Source organism: Cervus canadensis, chromosome 14, assembly GCF_019320065.1.
Source record: "Cervus canadensis isolate Bull #8, Minnesota chromosome 14, ASM1932006v1, whole genome shotgun sequence".
In the NCBI taxonomy this organism is placed as follows: Eukaryota; Metazoa; Chordata; class Mammalia; order Artiodactyla; family Cervidae; genus Cervus; species Cervus canadensis.
The window spans coordinates 44,120,060-44,140,060 of NC_057399.1; the positions used below are offsets into that span (position 1 = coordinate 44,120,060).

Below are 20,001 nucleotides of genomic sequence, written 5' to 3' on the forward strand. Positions count from 1 at the left end.
GTTTTCACTCTGTTCTGTATCCTGGTGGGCTGCCCTCTAAGAACTGGTTGGACTCAGCCAGTGCAGAGCATGGGAGGAGATGGGCCTGAGGGAATAGAGTGAGGTTTGAGTATTTGTTCCCCTGGCTTCCAATTTTTTGCTTTGAGTCTCTGGACACAGCTCTCTGGACCAGCTCTCTGGACACAGCCCTTTGTCTCCTTGTACCAAGAACTGCTCATTCCCCTCACTCTTTAGAGTTTAGGGTGATAACATCTCCCACCCTTTGATTAGCCTTGAGGTACTGCACTATCCTTTGTGCTTTCTCTGGATCCTCCACTTACCTTTGTAATCAGTTTGTGTTTTAACTGTTCCCAAAGGACTCTATGTGAGTTTCCATCAACTTCCTACTGGGACTCTGATCCCCTTGCCAAGCAGGTAGAGAATCAGAACCTGGAAATTTCAACCCTCTAATCACAGGATTGGTTGGCTCCCCACGGCAGTCAGTCCCCATCCTTAGGTGCTTTCCAAAAGTCAACTCCTTAACATAAAAAGACACCTTTAAGCTCTCATCTTTGAGGAAATTACAGGGGTTTTAGGTGCTTGGTGCCAGAAATGGGGATGGGGACAAAGACCAAATCAGTTCAGTTCAGTCGCTCAGTCGTGTCCGACTCTTTGTGACCCCATGAATCGCAGCACGCAGGCCTCCCTGTCCATCACCAACTCCCAGAGTTTACCCAAGCTCATGTCTATCGAGTCGGTGATGCCATCCAGCCATCTCATCCTCTGTTGTCCCCTTCTCCTCCTGCCCCCAATCCCTCCTAGCATCAGGGTCTTTTCCAATGAGTCAACTCTTTACATGAGGTGGCCAAAGTATTGGAGTTTCAGCTTCAGCATCAGTCCTTCCAGTGAACACCCAGGACTGATCTCCTTTAGGATGGACTGGTTGGATCTCCTTAGTATTTCTTATCATAAATCACAGTATCACAAAAAGGCAAAATGCCACTCTATGTGTGTGAGAGTATGCATGTATGGCTATATGCTATGATAGTGTATGAACACTGTTATAGGCAATAGATAAGCATCATCAAAACAGAGATATTAAACCAGACCACTGGCAATGGAAGAAGAAGACCTTCATGTTTGAGGTGAAGCCAGAGAAAACAAAATAGATGGGAGAGTTGGAGTACTTTTGCAATATTGCCTTGAGAGTAAAGAAAATATACAGAAAACACCAAAGACCATGGGTCTGTCATGCTGTGTGTTAGGGAGGAGAAACTGAAATATAGGTGAGAAAGCTGGAAAAAAAACACAACAGTGTTGTCTCATTCCAGTCATGTGTTAAAGAGCCTAAACTATGCAACCTTGTGTATTAAATCAGCTGAGCTTCTCAGGGAATTTGGGGTTGTTTTCTAAATTTAGTGAGGTAAGTAAGCTGATAAAAGTTACTCAAAGCAATAGGACATGGCTAATTTTTTTTTTTTTCTTTAGGACAACACCCACACCGAGAGGACTTAATGGAAATAATTTTAGAAAAGCCTATTATTAGGGAAAGAAGAGTTATATAAACAGTTTTGGACTGTTATATCATCATTTAAGATGAAAACAGAAAATTAAATTCTGTTTTTCTAATGCTGCAAGCTCATCCTTTTAGAATTGTGTGAAAATTAAATGAGACAACTGGAACTGATGATGCCATCCTTGGATACCTATGATCTTAACTTAGAACAGTCTCAGGATTGATCAACAGGTGCAAGGTATCACTCAGATAAAATTGTAGTATAGTCTTCCCTCAGTATCCTAGAGGTATTGGTTCCAGGATCCCCCTCGATACCAAAATCTGCTGATACTCAAGTCCCTTGTATTCTATGAAGTTGTACTTGCATGTAATCTATATACATACTCCTATATACTTTTAATCATCTCTAGAGTACTTGTAATGTCCAATACAATGTAGATGCTGTGTAAATAGTTGCTGGTGTGTGACAAATTCAAGTTGTGATCTTTGGAAATTTCTTGAATTTTTTTAAAAAACAAAAAATTTATTTTGGGCTGCACTTGGTCTTTGACGGTGCACTTGGTTGTCTCTAGTTGTGAGAGTAGGGGCTTCTCATTGTGGTGGCTTCTTTGGTTGCAGTGCGCAGGCTCTAGGCGCGCAGGCCTCAGTAATTGCTGCTCGAGGGCTCAGTAATAGTTGCCTCACAGGCTGTAGAGTGTGGGCTCAGCAGTTGTGGCATGCAGGCTTAGTTCCTGTGGAATTTTCCTGGACCAGGGATTGGACCAGTGTCCTGTGCATTGCAAGGTGGATTCTTAACCACTGGACCACCAGCGAAGTACCTGAATTTCTTTTTTTCCTGAACACTTTTGATCCAATGTTGGTTGAATATGCAACCAATCTGGAACCTGTGGGGACAAGGGTCAGCATTAATTATAAGAACAATACAATTGTCTTGGTTTACTCTAACTCCTGGATTGGAATTGGTCTTATCATGTCATGGTCCTGACATGATATGCCTGCTATTGATTCAAATGTCACATTGGCACATCCTAGCTTGTGGGGTTCTCCTTTAATGCTGAAGGGGTGATAGCAGGTTATTCTTGATTTAGATCCCTAGGATATGACAAGACCCTGAAAACTGTGACAAATTTCAAAATGATATGAAAGAAATCTATGATGGTTAATATATTACCAATATCTTATTGTGGCTTTAAATTTAAATCTGTTGACTAAATAAAGAGTATACCAAATCAGTAAAGAAGACATAAACATGTCTTAAAATTTGGCATTCTTTCTGAAAAACAAGAATTGTAAAAGCTGAGAAATTGCTAATACATTTTCTCTTTTTAAATAGACATTAGATATAAATTTTTAAAATTAAAGTGAGAAGTGCAATTCAAATACCATATTAATTTGCACATTTTCCTCGCTTGCCCAATATTTTACTTATACAGTGGTGATATAGAGAGAATTATGTTTCTATAGTTTAATATTCTTCATCCTCAGCAGATTTTAATATGTATTTCTAAAGTACAGACATCATCACTTTTAAATATTTGAACAGAAAATTGCATAGGAGAAACACTTGATTGTTTTGGACATTTTTATTCATGTATTATTACAGATCTTTAACTTATCTTTCTGAGTTAGAAGTGTTAATATCCAGTGTTTCACAAGTTTCTGTCATTTTAGCAAATAACTAATAGAAGAAAGAACTCCCTATGTATGCTCTGAAAATGTGCAAGTTTCAATTCTTGAAAACTGTCTGCTGGTAAAGTACTATTAACAATTCAATAACAAAAAGACAACCTAATTAATAAATGGACAAATGGTTTGAATTGACATTTATCCAAAGAAGTTAAATATCTAACAAACACATGAAAACATGATCAATGTCATTAGTCATTAGGGAAATGTAAATCATTATAATCAGTATAATCATTAAAAAAAAAGAAAAATGTTTTTGAAGATGCAGAGAATTTCAATCTCTCATACATTGTTGGTGGGATTGTAAATGGTATAGCCACTGTGGCAAACAGATTGTTTCTCAGTAAGTTAAATATAGAATTACCAAATGACTCAACAATTTCACGCTTAGATAGACACAAAGTAACTGAAAATAGGTGTTCAAATAATAACCTGTATATGAAGTTTCATGGTAGCTCTTCACAGAGGAGCCTGGTGGGCTACAGTCCATGGACTCACAAGGTGTCGGACATGACTGGATAACTGAGCACAGGCACACACAAGTGATTCACTTTGCTATATCCTGAAACTAACACAACATTGTAAATCAACTATACTATAGTAGAAAATTTAAAACCTGTCTGGTCATTGATTCAAATATTATCCTTATTTTGAGTCGACTATGTATACTTATCCATTGTTTATAATGGAAGAGATTTCACTGCTTTTCAAAATTATTTTTCTGTATTCAGATGAAATAATGCCCTTCTGAGTGAGTGCCAAATAGCCATGAAAATGTGCATTGACGTTGATTTCATGCCAAACATGTGAATCATGTGACTGGGATTCCTGTAGACTTAAACTCAGTGAAGTCTCATGTGTTATCATACTAATGCTGTATTTCAAGTGCCAGGTATGGAGTGAAGGTAGGGATCCAAGGCACAGGTTTTAGAGTTAAGTGGATCCATATTCTAGCTTTTCTAATACCAAATGTGGGACTTCAGGCAAGGTAGCGTAATTTCTCAAATTTCAATTTCCTTACTAGTAAAATGAGGATAATACCTATTTTACTCTGATGTTGCAAGAACTGAATGAGCATATATAAATGAAAAGTAGTTATCACTGGACTCAGCATATAGTAAATGTTCAGTATGGTAACTACTATTTTAAAAAGAACTTTTGTATTCCCCTCTTTTAAAAGAAAGATTTATTTAGTTTTGGCTGTGCTGGGTCTTCACTGCTACAAATGCTTTTCTCTAGTTGTTGCAAGCAGGGGCTACTCTCCAGTTGCCTTGCTCAGGCTTCTCATTGCAGTGGCTTCTCTTGTTGCAAAGATCAGGCTCTAGGCACCCAGGCTTCAGCAGTTGTGGCTCGTGGGCTTAGTTGCCCTACAGCAGAAGGGATCTTATTGGACCCGGGATCCAACATGCCCTCTGCATTGGCAGGCAGATTCTTAATCACTAGACCATCAGGGAAGTCCCAGTAACTGGTTTTAAGACAGGATTATATATACTTTTTCTAATGCAATCCTTTTATAAATTTTGTTAAGTACTCACCTTCAGTGGGAAGGAAGTCCAATCATCCTGCCTCAGCAGAATTCTGATTGGGAGGGTGTCTTTTGAGGTGCTGACTAGATTCCGGCATGGAGTGGTAATTCTGATTAAACGAAGAAGTCATCAGTTAAAGCAGTCACCTCCCTATTTCCACAGTTCTCCCCACCCCACCGCAGCTCTTCAGGTGCTCTGGAATCTTTACAGCAGAGGACAGCGATCTAACCTTTGGTAGAACCTGATTGCAGCTCAACGCACATTTCCTTACGAACTCATTACAAGTAGGACGCGTTTCAATGACAGAAAAAGAGGTTATATCTTATTCAAAGTTGATAAAGAAAGCAAGCAGGAAGGAAGGAAGGGGAAAAAAAAGAAGAAAAAAGAGAATGAACAATAAAGAAAGCTGGCCGTTTTTTCTTTAACCACGCTCCAAGTTACTAATTTCAAAGTGGTCCGAGGATTCAAACTCTGGAGAATGCGAGTCACACTCATTCTGATACGCAGCCAACTGCATAAAGAAGTTGACATAAAAAAAGGAAATCATAAAAAAAAAAAAAAGGAAATCATGACTCTTGCAAAACAGAAGACAAAGGTGCACAAGGGATCATAATTCCAATGGGAAACCTGCCCGATAGTCCCAGCTCAGCACAAGGCTTTCCACATCTCCTAGACATCAGTCAGCTGGTTGTCAGCTGTACGTAAAGCAGTTTTGCTAAAGGGTGTGAAGAAAACATTTAAGTGTAAAACTTATTCCTTGATCCTCAAGGAGCTTACAACAGCGCTGGAAGGATTAGCCCTGTAACTAACACTCCAGGGCGGTCAATGAAACGTGACAAACGAGTTGGCAAGGGTCTTGAAGGCGGAGGAATTCACAGTTAGGGATCATTTAGGGCTAGGGGCTTGTCAAGAAAGGCTTTAAGAAGTGGGGTGTAAGCTAGGCGCAAAGTAGCGGCGGGTAGGGTTTTAGATTGACGGGGAGTCGTGGCGTGGTGGGTTGAATATTGACCAGGGCACTCAAGGGTGCGGTGCAGGGCGGACCGGACTGACTCCTCCGGCCCAGGACGCGTGCGCCGCCAACGCTCGCGCCGGGCGCGCGGCCCGTGGGAAGCCAGCCAGGACCCGCGAGCGCGAGACCCCGCGCGCCAAGGCGGGAAAACGCTGGCGCATGCGCGGCGCGGGGCTTCGGGCTCGCCAGGATGGGGAAGGGGAGGTGGAGTTTCCTAGAGGGAACTTGACCCGTTAGCAGCCGCGGCAATGGCGGCGCGGTCGCCGCCCTCACAGCTCCCTCCGCCCCCGGCGCGACAGTTGGGGCCCTGGTCCCCACGTGTTGGTCGGGGAGCTGTGGCACACGCCGTGCGCAGCGAGACCTCGGGTCTTGAGGGCGCAGCGCGGGGGGGCGTCGTGGACAAAAGCGATTTACCCTGGCGGGGCGAAGAAGGGTCAGAGGGCCAGCGAGGGCCAGCGGGGACAGCTCCGGCTCAGGCTCCCCTCCTCAGCGCGCCCACGGGGTCCATGCGGCTAGAGGGCATCTCGGTAGAGGAGGCGATGGTGACCCGGACGCAGCTGCTGGAGGAAGAGCTGAGCAGCGTAAAGGAGGAGCTGGCCCTGTGTCAGGTATCGAAGTGGCCGCCGGCCTTTCCCCTCCACAGCGGGGTTGGGGCCGCGTCCCTCTCCCTCTGCCTTCGTCTGTGTCGCTGCGCGGGCTTAGGACCCACCCACCTCTGCCCGGCGGCGCTCCTTCCCGGCTCCCACACCCAGCCGGGCCCGCTGCTCGCTGCTGAGGGAGGCGGCCGCGCCCAGCCAGGCGACCTCCGGCTCCCGCCCTTCTCCGGACCTTGGCCGGGCAGGACAGCCTCGGCTGTCCCTGGTTTGGTTGGTTTGGTTGCCTTCACTTGGATCCCACCAAAACGGGCGGACGCACCCCACCGCCCCTAAGCTCAAGTTCTCTGTTGTGACTGTAGTGGTACTTGATGCAGTAGGAGTGTAATCCCAGAGTTGAAATGTGGAACAGGAGAGTGGAAGCACTTTTTATTAAAATAAAACCCATCGATGAAGGAGCCTGTTTTTAATCATCAGATCCACACTTGCCCTTGTTCTTAAGTAAAACTGAAGTTTTTAAAACAGACCAATAATTTTTAGGAAGTCTCAGTCTGGGAATTTTCACACATAGTAGAGGATGCTAGATATTTATTAACCAACTATGTTAATTCCATATTTCTCTAGTGAGAAATGTTAATTTCATGTCATGTTGCCTGTGAAAAGCATTTACTAAATCAATTAGCTTAACATTACTTTCCAATTATTTGTATAGTTTGTGAATACCAAAGGTGGCTTGAGTACTCAGGTTCAGAAAGTTTTGTATCCTTACCACCATCTCTTTTATGATTTTACCAGAACCTTTGACAGGATTGGGTGACTAAATGTTGGGAATTTGCTCAACAGTAGATCTTTGAGTCACTCTGTCTTCAAGATAGAACCCATTAAGAACTGCTAAACAGCAAGGTAACTATAAAATATCATAAGTTTAGATTAATAAAAATTCATAAATTTCATTCTCACAGTTAGTTCTATTTGATTCTGTTGCCCCTTTTGTAGGATTTTCCTGACTGGGTCAAGAATGTAAAACCAGAACAGTCTTGTTCAAATGGAAATGTTTGTTTAATCACTAAGTTGTATCCAACTCTTTTGCGACCTCTTGGACTGTAGCCCACAGGCTCCTCTGTCCATGGAATTCTTGAGGCAAGAATACTAGAGTGGGTTGACATTTCCTTATCCAGGGGAACTTCCCAACCCAGGGATCAAACTCATGTCTCTTGTGTCTCCTGCATTGCAGACAGATTCTTTACCACTGGAAGCGCTAAAATTGAATATGTCTTTGTTTAAAAAAATAAGGGAGTTATTATGTGACTTCTTCCTTTTTAATGTCCTATTTTCAATGTTCTGTTTCTATTCTTTAGTGGTTAAGGAGCATAGAGATAAATAAAAGACTGACTTGTTTAGTCGCTAAATCACATCTAACTTTTTTGCGACTTCATGGACTGTACCTCACCAGACTCCTCTGTCCATGTGTTTTACCAGGCAAGAATACGGAAATGAATTGTCATTTCCTTCTCCAGGGTATCTTCCTGACCCAGGGTTCTAACCCATGTCTCTTGTTTGGCAGGCGAATTCTTTACCATTGGGCCACCAGGCAAGCATACCCTTCATCTTGTTGTTAAGTGACTAAATTGTGTCTGACTCTTTGCGACTCTGTGGACTGTAGCAAGCCAGGCTCCCATGTCCTTTACTATCTCCTGGGTTTTGCTCAGGTTCACGGCCATTGAGTCGACGATGCTATCTAACCATCTCATCCTCTGCCGACCCCCTTCTCTTTTGCTTTGCGTCTTTCCCAGCATCAGGGTCTTTTCCAGTGAATTAGCTCTTCACATTAGGTGGCCAACGTATTGGAGCTTCAGCTGCAGCATCAGTCCTTCCAATGAATATTCAGAGTTGATTTCCTTTAGGATTGATAGATTTGATCTCCTTGATGTCCAAGGAACTCTCAAGAGTCTTCTCCAGCACCACAGTTTGAAAGGATCAATTCTTCGGTCCTCAGCCTTCTTTATGGTCCAACTCACATCTGTACATGATGATTGGAAAGATCATAGTGTTGACTGTATGTACCTTTGTCGGCAAAGTAATGTCTCTGCTTTTTAATATGCTGTCTAGGTTTGTCATAGGTTTCCTTCTAAGGAGCAAACATCTTTTAATTTCATGGTTGCAGTCACTGTCTGCAGTGATTTTTTTAGCCCAAGAAAAGAAAATCTGTCACTGCTTCCAGTTTTTCCCCCTCTATTTGCCATAAAGTGATGGAACCAGATGCCATAATCTTAGTTTTTTGAATGTTGAGTTTTAAGCCAGCTTTTCCATGTCCTCTTTCACCTTCATCAAGAAGCTCTTAACTTTAAAGATGTGAATCCATGATAAAGGCCTCTGTTACTTTGACAAGCCTTAATTTGAGATAGCTTTGCCTATATCTTCTACACCTTTTCTCCCCCACCCCTTACTCCATATTTTCCATAGTTGTGTCCTTAGCTGGATAAGGAACTAATATATTTACTTTTGTGACTGCTTTGATTGAGAAATGAGTCTGTTGGAATAGCCCAATGACCCTCTCTCCCAGTCCATTCACTATTATATTCTTTGAAAATGTGGCTAGGCAGATGTAAGAATTGAGATGGCCATAGTTGGCCTAAAACAATGGTTCTTAAGGTTTTTAGTATTGACACTTTTAGATGATCATAGGCATTTCAGTAATGTGAGATGAGGTTGGCAGTAGCCCATACCATAAAGTTTCAGTCAAGTCATACTCCTGCTCTTTGGGAAACTTGGAAGACATAATAATTGAATTGTTTTATAAAAGGCATTTAAGTAATTAAAGATTCACTTTCATAATTTTCAAATTAGTCCTTCTACTTACTTACTCAAGTAGAAATCGCAGTATCCAAGAATACATAGTATTAACCCTTTGTTTTCCACAACTATCAACAATGGTACCCAAAATAAATTCATTTTATGTGTCACCATAATAGGAATATACACATTCACATATTATCATAAAGAATGTTTTACCCTGTGTGTCATGAACTCTGATATTTTCTTTTGAAATCTATTATTTAAGAAAGTGCTGCTAAATTAATATACTAAATTCATTTCAAGACTGAGTAATGGGTCAAATAGGCAGTTTGGGAAAAAAACCTCTGTTAATTAATTAGTCTCTGGTCATAAGTTGCAGCGTCCTTTAAGTTGTTTTTCTTCCCCCACATTTCACTTCAGTTCAGTTCAGTTCAGTCGCTCAGTCGTGTCCGACTCTTTGCGACCCCATGAACTTCAGGACGCCAGGCCTCCCTGTCCATCACCAACTCCCGAAGTTTACCCAAACTCATGTCCATTGAGTTGGTGATGCAACATAACCATCTCATCCTCTGTTGTCCCCTTCTTCTCCTGCCTTCAATCTTCCCCAACATCGGGGTCTTTTCAAATGAGTCAACTCTTCCCATCAGGTGGCCAAAATCAGTCCTTCCAGTGAACACTCAGGACTGATCTCCTTTAGGATGGACTGGTTGGATCTCCTTGCAGCCCAAGGGACTCTCAAAGAGTCTTCTCCAACACCACAGTTCAAAAGCATCCATTCTTCGGCACTCAGCTTTCTTTATAGTTCAACTCTCACATCCATACATGACCACTGGAAAAACCATAACCTTGACTAGGCGGACCTTTGTTGGCAAAGTAAAGTCTCTGCTTTTTAATATGCTATCTGGGTTGGTCATAACTTTCCTTCAAAGGAGTAAGCGTCTTTTACTTTCATGACTGCAGTCACCATCTGCAGTGATTTTGGAGCCCAGAAAAATAAAGTCAGCCACTGTTTCCACTGTTTCCCCATCTATTTGCCATGAAGTGATGGGACTGAATGCCTTGATCTTAGTTTTTTGAATGTTGAGTTTTTTTTTTTTTTTTTGAATGTTGAGTTTTAAGCCAGCTTTTTCACTCTTCTCTTTCACCCTTATCAAGAGGCTTTTCAGTTCCTTTTTGCTTTTTTCCATTAGAGTATCATTTGCATATCTGAGCTTGTTGATATTTCTGCCAGCAGTCTTGATTCCAGCTTGTGATTCATCCAGCCTGGTATTTCACATGTTGTACTCTGCATAGAAGTTAAATAAACAGGGTGATAGTATACAGCCTTGTCATACTCTTTCTCAATTTTGAACCACTCAGTTTTTCCGTGTCTGATTTTAAAAGTTGCTTCTTGACCTGCATACAGATTTCTCAGGAGGTGGTCAGGTGGTCTGGTATTCCTGTCTCTTTAAGAATGTTTCACAGTTTGTTGTGATCCACACAGTCAAAGGCTTTAGCATAGTCAATTAAGTAGATGTTTTTCTGGAATTCCCTTGCTTTCTCTACCATCCAGTGAAGGTTGACAATTTGATCTATACCTTTTTGAAACCTAGCTGGTATATCTGAAACTTGTCTGTTCACACATACTGCTGAACCTAGCTTGGAGGATTTTGGGCATAACCTCACTAGCATGTGGAATGAACACAATTGTATGGTATTTGAAACATTCTTTGGCATTGCTTTCTTTTGAACTGGAATGAAAACACCGTTTCCAGTCCTGTGGCCACTGTTTAGTTTCCCAAATTTGCTGCCCTTAAGTGCAGCACTTTTAACAGCATCATCTTTTAGGATTTTAAATACCTAAGTTGGATTTCCTACATTCCTGTGTCTACATTGGAAGACCTAAGTCAATTTAAAATTTTCAATGACACTTATATTTCATTGGCAGAGTTCAGTCACATAGCCCATAGGTAAGAGAGGCCAGTCTTTTAGTTAACAGCAAAGAGCTAAAATGATTTCTGTCACTAAGAGAAAGGGGAAAATGGATGATGGAGACAGAAATGTATGCCATATAAGTAATCCCAAACAAATAAACCACCAGCAAATATAGTATTATAAAATGAAATGTGATTTGAAAAGCGTTAAACAGGCTAAGCAGTTAGGAGAGACTTGTGGGTTTTGGTGTCTGTAGGGAAGACTTTCTTGAAGAGGTAACATTTAAACAATGTCTTGAGTGAAGTGAAGTAATAATGTACATGAAAATCTGATAGATGTTGTATGTACGAAGGGCCTGGTATAAGCAGAGCAAGAAGGTTCTTGTGAATAAGAGTGGTAGGTGAGGTTGGAGAGGTGTAAAATAGGCCAGATGGTATGGGATCATGTGGCTTTGGTAGAATCTGGATTGTTTTCCTAATGTAACAAATCTATTAGAAGATTCTGAGCTGTCAGGAGCCCATGGGGCTATTGTAGAGAACTAGGCAAGAGGTGGAGTTGACTTACACTAGGATGATGGTGGTGAAAGTATTTAGAATTGGGATATATTTTGTAGGTAAGTCTAATAGGATTTACTAATGGTTTGGATATGAAATGTGAAGAAAGAGGGCAACCAAGATTGACTCCAGATCTTAAGTCTTTGAACATTGAGTAGGTGGTGGGGTTATTTTCTGAGAGGCAGAGAGGGCAGGTTTGTGAGAGAATAGGAAGTCAAGAACTTTATTTTGAATAGATTAAATTTGAGGTGCCTATTAACATTTGGCAATATCGAGGACCTTGAAAAATGATTTTAGCATTATGGTGGGGAGGGAAATCTGACTGCGGAGGTTACAGAGTGAATGGGGATGAGGAAGAAGAGACAGTGATTGTAGGCAACACTTTTAAGGAATTTTGCTGAAAAGGGCAGCTGAAAGGTAGATCAGTAGCTAGAGGACAATCTCATTTTAGAACAAATTTACCTTGATATTCAGCATTTCAATGTTTGCACCTTTAAATGTGGGTTACAGGTGTAAGAAATTTTTAAAATTAAGCTTTCCTATTCTACTTTTCAAGAATATGTTTTATAGTTAAAGAACTAGGGGTCAAGTAATTATGTTTTTAAATTTAAGACAGTATCTTACCTTCTTTGCTGTAGCTACAAAGCAATGCATTTAAAATGTCTTTTATTTCTTTAAGGCTGATAAAGAATTTGTGTGGTCTTTGTGGAAACGCCTCCAGGTGACAAATCCAGATGTCACACAAGCAGTCAGTTTGGTTGTGGAAAGGTGAGTTACTAAGTTATTTTTCTATTGGTATTTAGTTTATCAAATTTGTTTCTTTTCATTATTAAAATTAACACCCAGCGTTAATCTCCTGAAGAGATTCATTTGATTTCCAAAGGAAAGGTGAGCATGATATTTTAATTATTTGTCTTATTTAAAGGTGTGTCAGTTTGCTATGTACAGCTAAGCCTTATCTTCTGCTCATATTCTGACATATTTGGGAAGTTTGCAGGTAAGAGATATAACTATGACCTACACACTGTGTGTGTGTGTGTGTGTGTGTATGTGCATGCGTGTTTTCAGCTTTTTCTGCTCAACTTTAAAAATTGGAGAAGTTCCTGTTGTTTGACTTCAGAGACTGCCCCTTTAGGTACCTTCCTAGACATGATCTTTCATACATATGGCTCAGTTTTTTTCCCCTAAGATAATTGGAGTGTGTACTTGAGAGCCTGAGATGACCTTGCTGAAATAGAGTAAGTGTTCTGGAATAGGTTGAGAGATTTCACTCAGCACTCTGTATTACTCTGTAGGGGATGCCCAGTCATTTAACTATGGATTATTGGGCCTCTCCTTGGTCATTAGAAACAGTGGAGTGATGCTGGGTACTCTTTATCAAACATTTGGTATACAGTAGTCCCATGATACTTACATAGCAATTAAAACACTTGCTTTCCTATTAAATGGATTTCATTACATTTTGTAAATGAGAAGCTAAGCATATGGTTGCCTTTTCCTTTTTCTTTATTGGAATTATGATTATATAATCTGAATATCATTTTATGATAACTTGAACTATATTCACCTTTGGAGTTTCTAGCCCTGGGATCATTCTAACATTGTCTGGAATTTGACTTTGAAAAATCTGTGATACATGCCTATGTCTAACTTTAGCATTCTTGATTATTGTGAACTTTTAAAATAGTATCTTTTCATGGTCTTGTATGTCTAATTCATCAATCAGATTTTCCCTTTTGATGATCAGAATTAAGTCTTTTGTTGAAGTACCCTTGTTAGTTCCTTAATCATTCTTGAAATTAAATGTGATCCCTCTCAGTTTCTCTGTTTCTTAGTAGAATAGACCTTTAGAAGATATATTCTTGGGATTTCTTATGTCATTTCTGTGATTCTTTCATTATCCTTCTCTCCTTTTATTTGTATATATATTTTTACAACTTTCTAAAGCTATTCTTAATTTCCCCTTTATTCTTGGTTGAGACAGAAACAATAAAATAAAATAATTTTAGGCCATTTTTCTCATTCTTTAAGATTTTTATTTTTTGCATTTTATAATATATATAATATATGGTCACATAAAAGTATATCAAGAATTTATAAATAAATATACACATATGTTTTGGGGTGAGTACTCAGAAGCCTTTTGCTCATAACATAGGTAATGGGAAATTTTGGAGGTTATTGCTTTACAGCCATGATCTTCAAAACTTTATATTTTGAGAATTTATTAATATGCAGATGTTCAAGCTGGTTTTAGCAAAGGCAGAGGAACCAGAGATCAAATGGCCAACATCCGCTGGATCATTGAAAAAGCAAGAGCGTTCCAGGAAAACATATACTTCTGCTTTATTGACTACACCAAAGCCTTTGACTATGTAGATCACAACAAACTGTGGAAAGTTCTTTAAGAGATGGGAATACCAAACCACCTTACCTGGCTCCTGAGAAATCTGTATGCAGGTCAAGAAGCAACACTTAGAACTGGACATGAAACAGGAGATTGGTTCCAAATCAGGAAAGGAGTATGTCAAGGCTGTATATTGTCACCCTGCTTATTTAACTTATATACAGAGTACATCATGTGAAATGCTGGGCTGGATGCAGCACCAGCTGGAATCAAGATTGCTGGGAGAAATATCAATAACCTCAGATATGCAGATGACACCACCCTTAATGGCAGAAAGCAAAGAAGAACTAAAGAGCCTCTTGATTAAAGTGAAAGAGGTGAGTGAAAAAGTTGGCTTAAAGCTCAACATTCAGAAAACTAAGATCATGGCATCTGGTCCCATCACTTCATGGGAAATAGATGGGGAAACAGTGGAAACAGTGTCACACTTTATTTTTTTGGGCTCCAAAATCACAGCAGATGGTGATTGCAGCCGTGAAATTAAAAGACTCTTACTCCTTGGAAGGAAAGCTATGACAAACCTAGACAGCATATTAAAAAGCAGAGATATTACTTTGCCAAAAAAGGTCTGCCTAGTCAAGGTTATGGTTTTTCCAGTGGTCATGTATGGATGTGAGAGTTGGACTTTAAAGAAAACTGAGCGCCGAAGAATTGATGCTTTTGAACTGTGGTGTTGGAGAAGACTCTTGAGAGTCCCTTGGACTGCAAGGAGATCCAACCAGTCCATCCTAAAGGAAATCAGTCCTGAATATTCATTGGAAGGACTGATGTGGAGCTGAAGCTCCAATAATTTGGCCACCTGATGTGAAGAGTTGACTCATTGGAAAAGACCCTGATGCTGGGAAAGATTGAAGGCGGCAGGAAAAGGGAACGACAGAGGATGAGATGGTTGGATGGCATCACTGACTCGATGGACATGAATTTGAGTAAGCTCCAGAAGTTGGTGATGGACAGGGAGGCCTGCCATGCTGCAGTTCTTGGGGTTGCAAAGAGTCGGACATGACTGACTGACTGAATTGAACTGATTAAAATGCAAGAGGAGACCGAGGAGTCTTTAAGTTTTCCAGGTAATTCTGATGTCCATAGATCATATGAGTAGATACCTTGGAATTCAAATTGACCTTTAAAATTGGAAACCTGTAATTTGCATTTCTAATTTTATAATTACATAAATATTTCTTTCCTTGAGAACCATGTAATATGTTTGGACTTGATATGGGAAATAGTATGATTAAAGAAAGAATATTCTAAGTATCAATGTCAAATAGAATTTTTTTTATAGTCCATTAATTACCCAAATTTTGCTACATTCAAGTCATTTTATATTTGTGCCTTGGTCTTCCTAGACAACATTTTTTCTTCCTGGTATTTCTAATTGCTTTTCTTTTCTAGTATTTCTTATCATAAAGAATGTCAGTGTTCAAACATTTAAGTGGTGGACTGAAGACATTCTTCTTTGGGCCCTTTGGTTCATGGTATGAATTTTGGCCAGTTGGTTTTTAAACCTACTCATAGATGTCATCTAGGATTTCTTTTTATTGTACTCCTGAGCTAGTTACAGAGTTTCTAGAATTCCACATCTTTTTTCTTTTGTTGGATTATATTTTTGAAGTTTTTTTTTTCTCAGGAGGGACGCATAAGTGGTTCATTTTCTGACTCCATATATGCCCAAAGTGTCTTTCTTTTGTACTTATGTTTGATCGATACTTTAGCTGAACATAAATTTTAAGTCCATCTAATTTCCCTCAGATTTATTTAAAGTATAGCAGTGGTGTTATCAAGTGTATTTGTGATCCCAGTGCAAGTGAGATTCTTATTTCTTTCTAGGTAGCTTGCTTGAAGTTTTTAGGATTCTCTCTATATATTTTAAAATTTCAGTGTTGTTTATTAATTTGAACCTCTTAAAAATTCAGAATTCTCAGCCTTTGTGGGGTTCTTTCAACATCAAGACTTAAGATTTTATTTTAATTGAAGAAAAATATGATTCTTATATTTTCCTCCTTGTCTGTTCTTTTCTTTCACACTCTTAGAGGTTGGACCTTCTGGACTTGGCTTCTTTTCTATCTTATTTCCCATCTTTTAATTTTATCTCCTGAGTAGTTTTATTATGTTTTATTGCATCAATATTTAGATGTTTTTTAATTTTAGAAGTCAAATTTTTATTTCTAAGGTTTTTCTTATTTGATTTTTACTTTTTCATAAGTCTTCTTTAAAAGAATAACTTTTTAATCTTTCTGATTATAATTTTTAAGTTCTTTTCTGTTTCTGACATAATCTTTATTTCCTGTTGGGTAACTGTTATTCCTACTTTTTTACTTTAATGCTGATGGTTTCCTTCAGGTGTATGATGGTTCTTTACTAACTGTCATATTTTTGTGTGAAACTATAAATTGCATAATGTAGAAATGTTGCTTTTAATGAATTTACTTTGCATTTTTCTATATTTGTTTACCAAAATGTTTCTCCTCTGAATGAGAAGATTGACTGTGGATATTGTGTAAGAGAAGGGAGGGGACTATCAACAAGCTTTCCTGAGGGATGTATGGCAAATGGGCTTCACTATACAGGATGGAAAGGAGACTCATTCCCTTTTCTGATTGTATTGTTTGTCCCAACAACCATACTGGGGACCTTTTGCAGGAACATGGTTCTTTTGAGTAGTCTTGGGCCATTTATTGTAGGCAAATATTACAGGTAGCTCTTCTGAACATGATTGAATGGGAAGCCCAGATTTTTGATGAATGGTTCTTTAGTTAGTCATCTTGATTCTGTACTTACTAATTGGGTAATTAGAGCCTCTCTGGGCCTCTTCCAGAAAAACTAGCTTCCTCTTCCATTATAGATACTGTGTAGATTTTGATTTTTCTCTTCTGGATTTGTCTCTGTGAGTCCATCCTTCTGTTGGTCAGATATTTGTCCATTTTGGACCCCTCTACTTACTTCCAGGCTAGGAGACTCAAGGCAGCGTGATTTAGGCATGTCAGTGCCATGTGGTTCATTTTTTTCAAGAGGAATGTAATTACCATTTTCTTCAAGAGAAGATAGTATTTTTAGAATTATAATATCTTTTATTTTGGTATGTCATCTTATTTAACCAGTATTTTACTGTACATTATGGTTACTTTATTTTTAAAAAAATTTTATCATGATCTTTCATGATGAATGGCCTTGTGGATAAAGTTTTATCTACAAGGATAAATGGTGTTAACCAGTGGTGCTACTGACACAGTAGATGAAGGTGGGAAATGCTGAACATCCTGAATTAAATAGGACACTCTTGCTCAATTAAATAACCCCTTGGAGATATTGGGTGTTCATTCCAGACCACTATTGTAAAGTGAATAGTGAAATAAAGTGAGTCACACCAGTTATTTGTTCTCAAGTGTATATAAAAGTTATGTTTATACTATACTGTAGACTGTTAAGTGCACAACAGCGTTATATCTAAAAATAATGTACATAATTTTAAAACATTGCTAAAAATGCTCTCATCTGAGCTTTCAGTGATTTATACACTTTTTGCAATAGTGACATCAAAGATCACTCACTGATCACAGATCATTGTAACAAATATCATAATAATGAAAAAGTCTGACATATTGTGAGAATTACAAAAATGTGACAGAGTTCAGTTAGTGTTGTTGGAAAAATGGTGCTGGTAGATTTGTTTGATGAAGGGTTTCCACAAACCTTCAATTTGTAAAATGCAGTATCTGGGAAGCACAATAAGTAAAGTTCAATAAAATGAGTTATGCCTGTACTGTGTCAAATGCCCTTGGTCCCCTTTTGGAAAAATGCTTGTCATGTCAGTATTTCTTTTTTTTTTTTTTTTAACCTTTTTGGTACTATACTATATGTCCTAGAAAACTTTTTGGTGGGGTGTCTGTATACATTTTTTTGGGTGCACAGGTGTTACTTTTTATTATGGAAAATTTTAATTTGATGTAAAGGCAGAGAAAATACATTAATGAACTCCCACGTTTGTTCATCACCCAGCCTGAACAGTTGTCAGCACACGACCAGTCTTGTTTCACCTGTAAACTTCTGCTTCCTTTCTGCTGCTCTGCTGCCTCTACCACTGATGGATTATTTTGAAGGAAATTCCAGACATCATGTTATGTTACCCACAATTACATTGGTGTTTACAGTCAGTTCTTTTTATTCACAGGAGAGCTAATGACTGATGGTACTATAACTCATGCCTGAACATGGTTTGTCTAACACAGTCTTTTCTCCATAAGCAAGTCACAGCCTTCTTGCACTTAAAAACACTAGATAGCACTTCATCACTGTGCTTGGTGGTCATTTGAAACAGCAAAATCATCAACAAAGGGCAAAAATGTGAAAAATGTGGTACTAAATAGACCATGTGATGAATACTTGTTTACAGTATGAGAGCTGAAACAAGAAGACAGAGTGTTCCCTTGTTTGACTTCAGCTGGGAACATGTGGTTCAGGTGACTTAAATTTTTCACTACTTTGTGCATGTCTGCAAATGACTGAAAAAGTGCCTGGGTATTGATTTTACACTTACAAGTTAAGTTTTAGTAAGTAGGAAAGTTCACAAGTTCTGGATATGTGAATAAGTATTGACTCTATCTTTAAAAGATAAACCTTTAAAAAAATATAACCATGAAATCTTTTTCATATTTAGAATTCTATAATTATTCCCTAATATAATCAAATATCCCGTTTTCAGATTTCTCCAGCTTTCTCATAACTTTCTTTTGAAAGGTGGTTTGTTCCTATGAGGATTCAAACATGGTCTACCCACTGAACATATGGGTTCCTTCTCCTTCTCTCTCCTTTTCTTTGCAGTTTATTTTTGGAATAAGTTGGGTTGTTTATCCTGTAGAGTTTTCCACATTCTGGATTTTTCTGATTGTAATCTTTTTTACTCTATAATTATCATAAATTTGTAATGAGACCTAAAGGTTTGTTCAGTTTCAGGTTTGATGTTTTGGCAAAGAAGTCTTCTTTGGTGAAATATGATTCTTTCTACCTCACATCAGGAGACACATAGTATATTATTCAAATCTTTTTTTTGCATTGTTGTGGTTGAACACTGGATTGTATTTCTTTAATCTAGAACAGCCTATCTTCTTCTCTTAATGGGTCAGTTTGGGTGATATTGCCATCTTAACAATGTTACATCTTTATTATGAACATGAAATGTGTTTCCAGTTATTTATATCCTCTAAAATTTCTTGAAATAATGTTTTATAGTTTTAGAGTATGTTTGAAACTTTTTTGATAACTCTATTCCTTAATATTTTATTCTTTCTGATTTTAAGTGGAATTGTTTTCTTAAGTTTGTTTTCAGATTGTTCAGTGTAATTGTATAGATTACAATTGATTTTTTTTAATATTGATTGCATATCCTGCAAGTGTGCTGAGCTTATTTTTCAGTTCTAATTTTTTTGGGTAGATTCCTTAGGATTTTCTACTTACAAGATCATGTAATCTGCAAATAGAAATAGTTTTGTTTCTTTTATCCCAAACTTGATGCCTTTTGTTTCTTTCTCTTGGCTACTTACCCTGGTTAGAACTTCAATACGTTGTTGAGTTGAAGTGGCCAGAGCAGACAACTTTATCTTACTCCCAATCATAGGGAGAAAGCACCCAGACCTTCACCACTAACTATAAAATTATATGTCAGTTTTTCATAGATGTCCTTTAGCAAGTTTAGGAAGTTCCCTTCTATTCCTGGTTTATTAAGTGTTTTTATTATGAAAGGTAGTTGAATTTTGTCAAATATATCTTCTGTATCTATTGATATGATTGTGTGATTTTTGTTTCATATTTCAGTGATATGATTTATTATGATAATTGATTTTCAAATATGAAATAATCCTTATATTCCTGGAATAAATTCCACCTAGTCATGGTTTATAATTCTTTTAATATGTTGTTGAATTTTGTCTGCTAGTATTTGTTTAGAACTTTTGCATCTGTATTGATGAGAGATATTAGTCTGTAGTTTTCTTATGATGTTTCTGTGTGTTTTTTTGTATCAGGGTA

The 20,001-nt window shown here is 38.5% G+C and overlaps 1 protein-coding gene and 1 long non-coding RNA gene across 2 annotated transcripts in view; one reads left to right on the forward strand and one right to left on the reverse strand.

Annotated features, from left to right (window-relative positions):
- Nucleotides 1–2,034: 2,034 nt before the first annotated feature.
- Nucleotides 2,035–6,260, reverse strand: LOC122452863. The gene is made up of 4 exons (XR_006272872.1): nt 6,131–6,260; nt 4,717–4,816; nt 3,614–3,703; nt 2,035–2,379 (listed from the first exon to the last, which is right to left on the reverse strand). It is a non-coding gene; the product is annotated as an uncharacterized LOC122452863 (long non-coding RNA).
- The window catches only part of CNTLN (centlein), a 313,542-nt gene continuing 299,296 nt past the window's right edge, over nt 5,756–20,001 (forward strand). The window contains exons 1-2 of the mRNA XM_043486610.1: nt 5,756–6,324; nt 12,253–12,341. Of these exons, the coding sequence (XP_043342545.1) occupies nt 5,965–6,324; nt 12,253–12,341 (449 nt within the window). The 5' untranslated portion in view covers nt 5,756–5,964. The remainder of the gene's footprint in view (nt 6,325–12,252; nt 12,342–20,001) is intronic.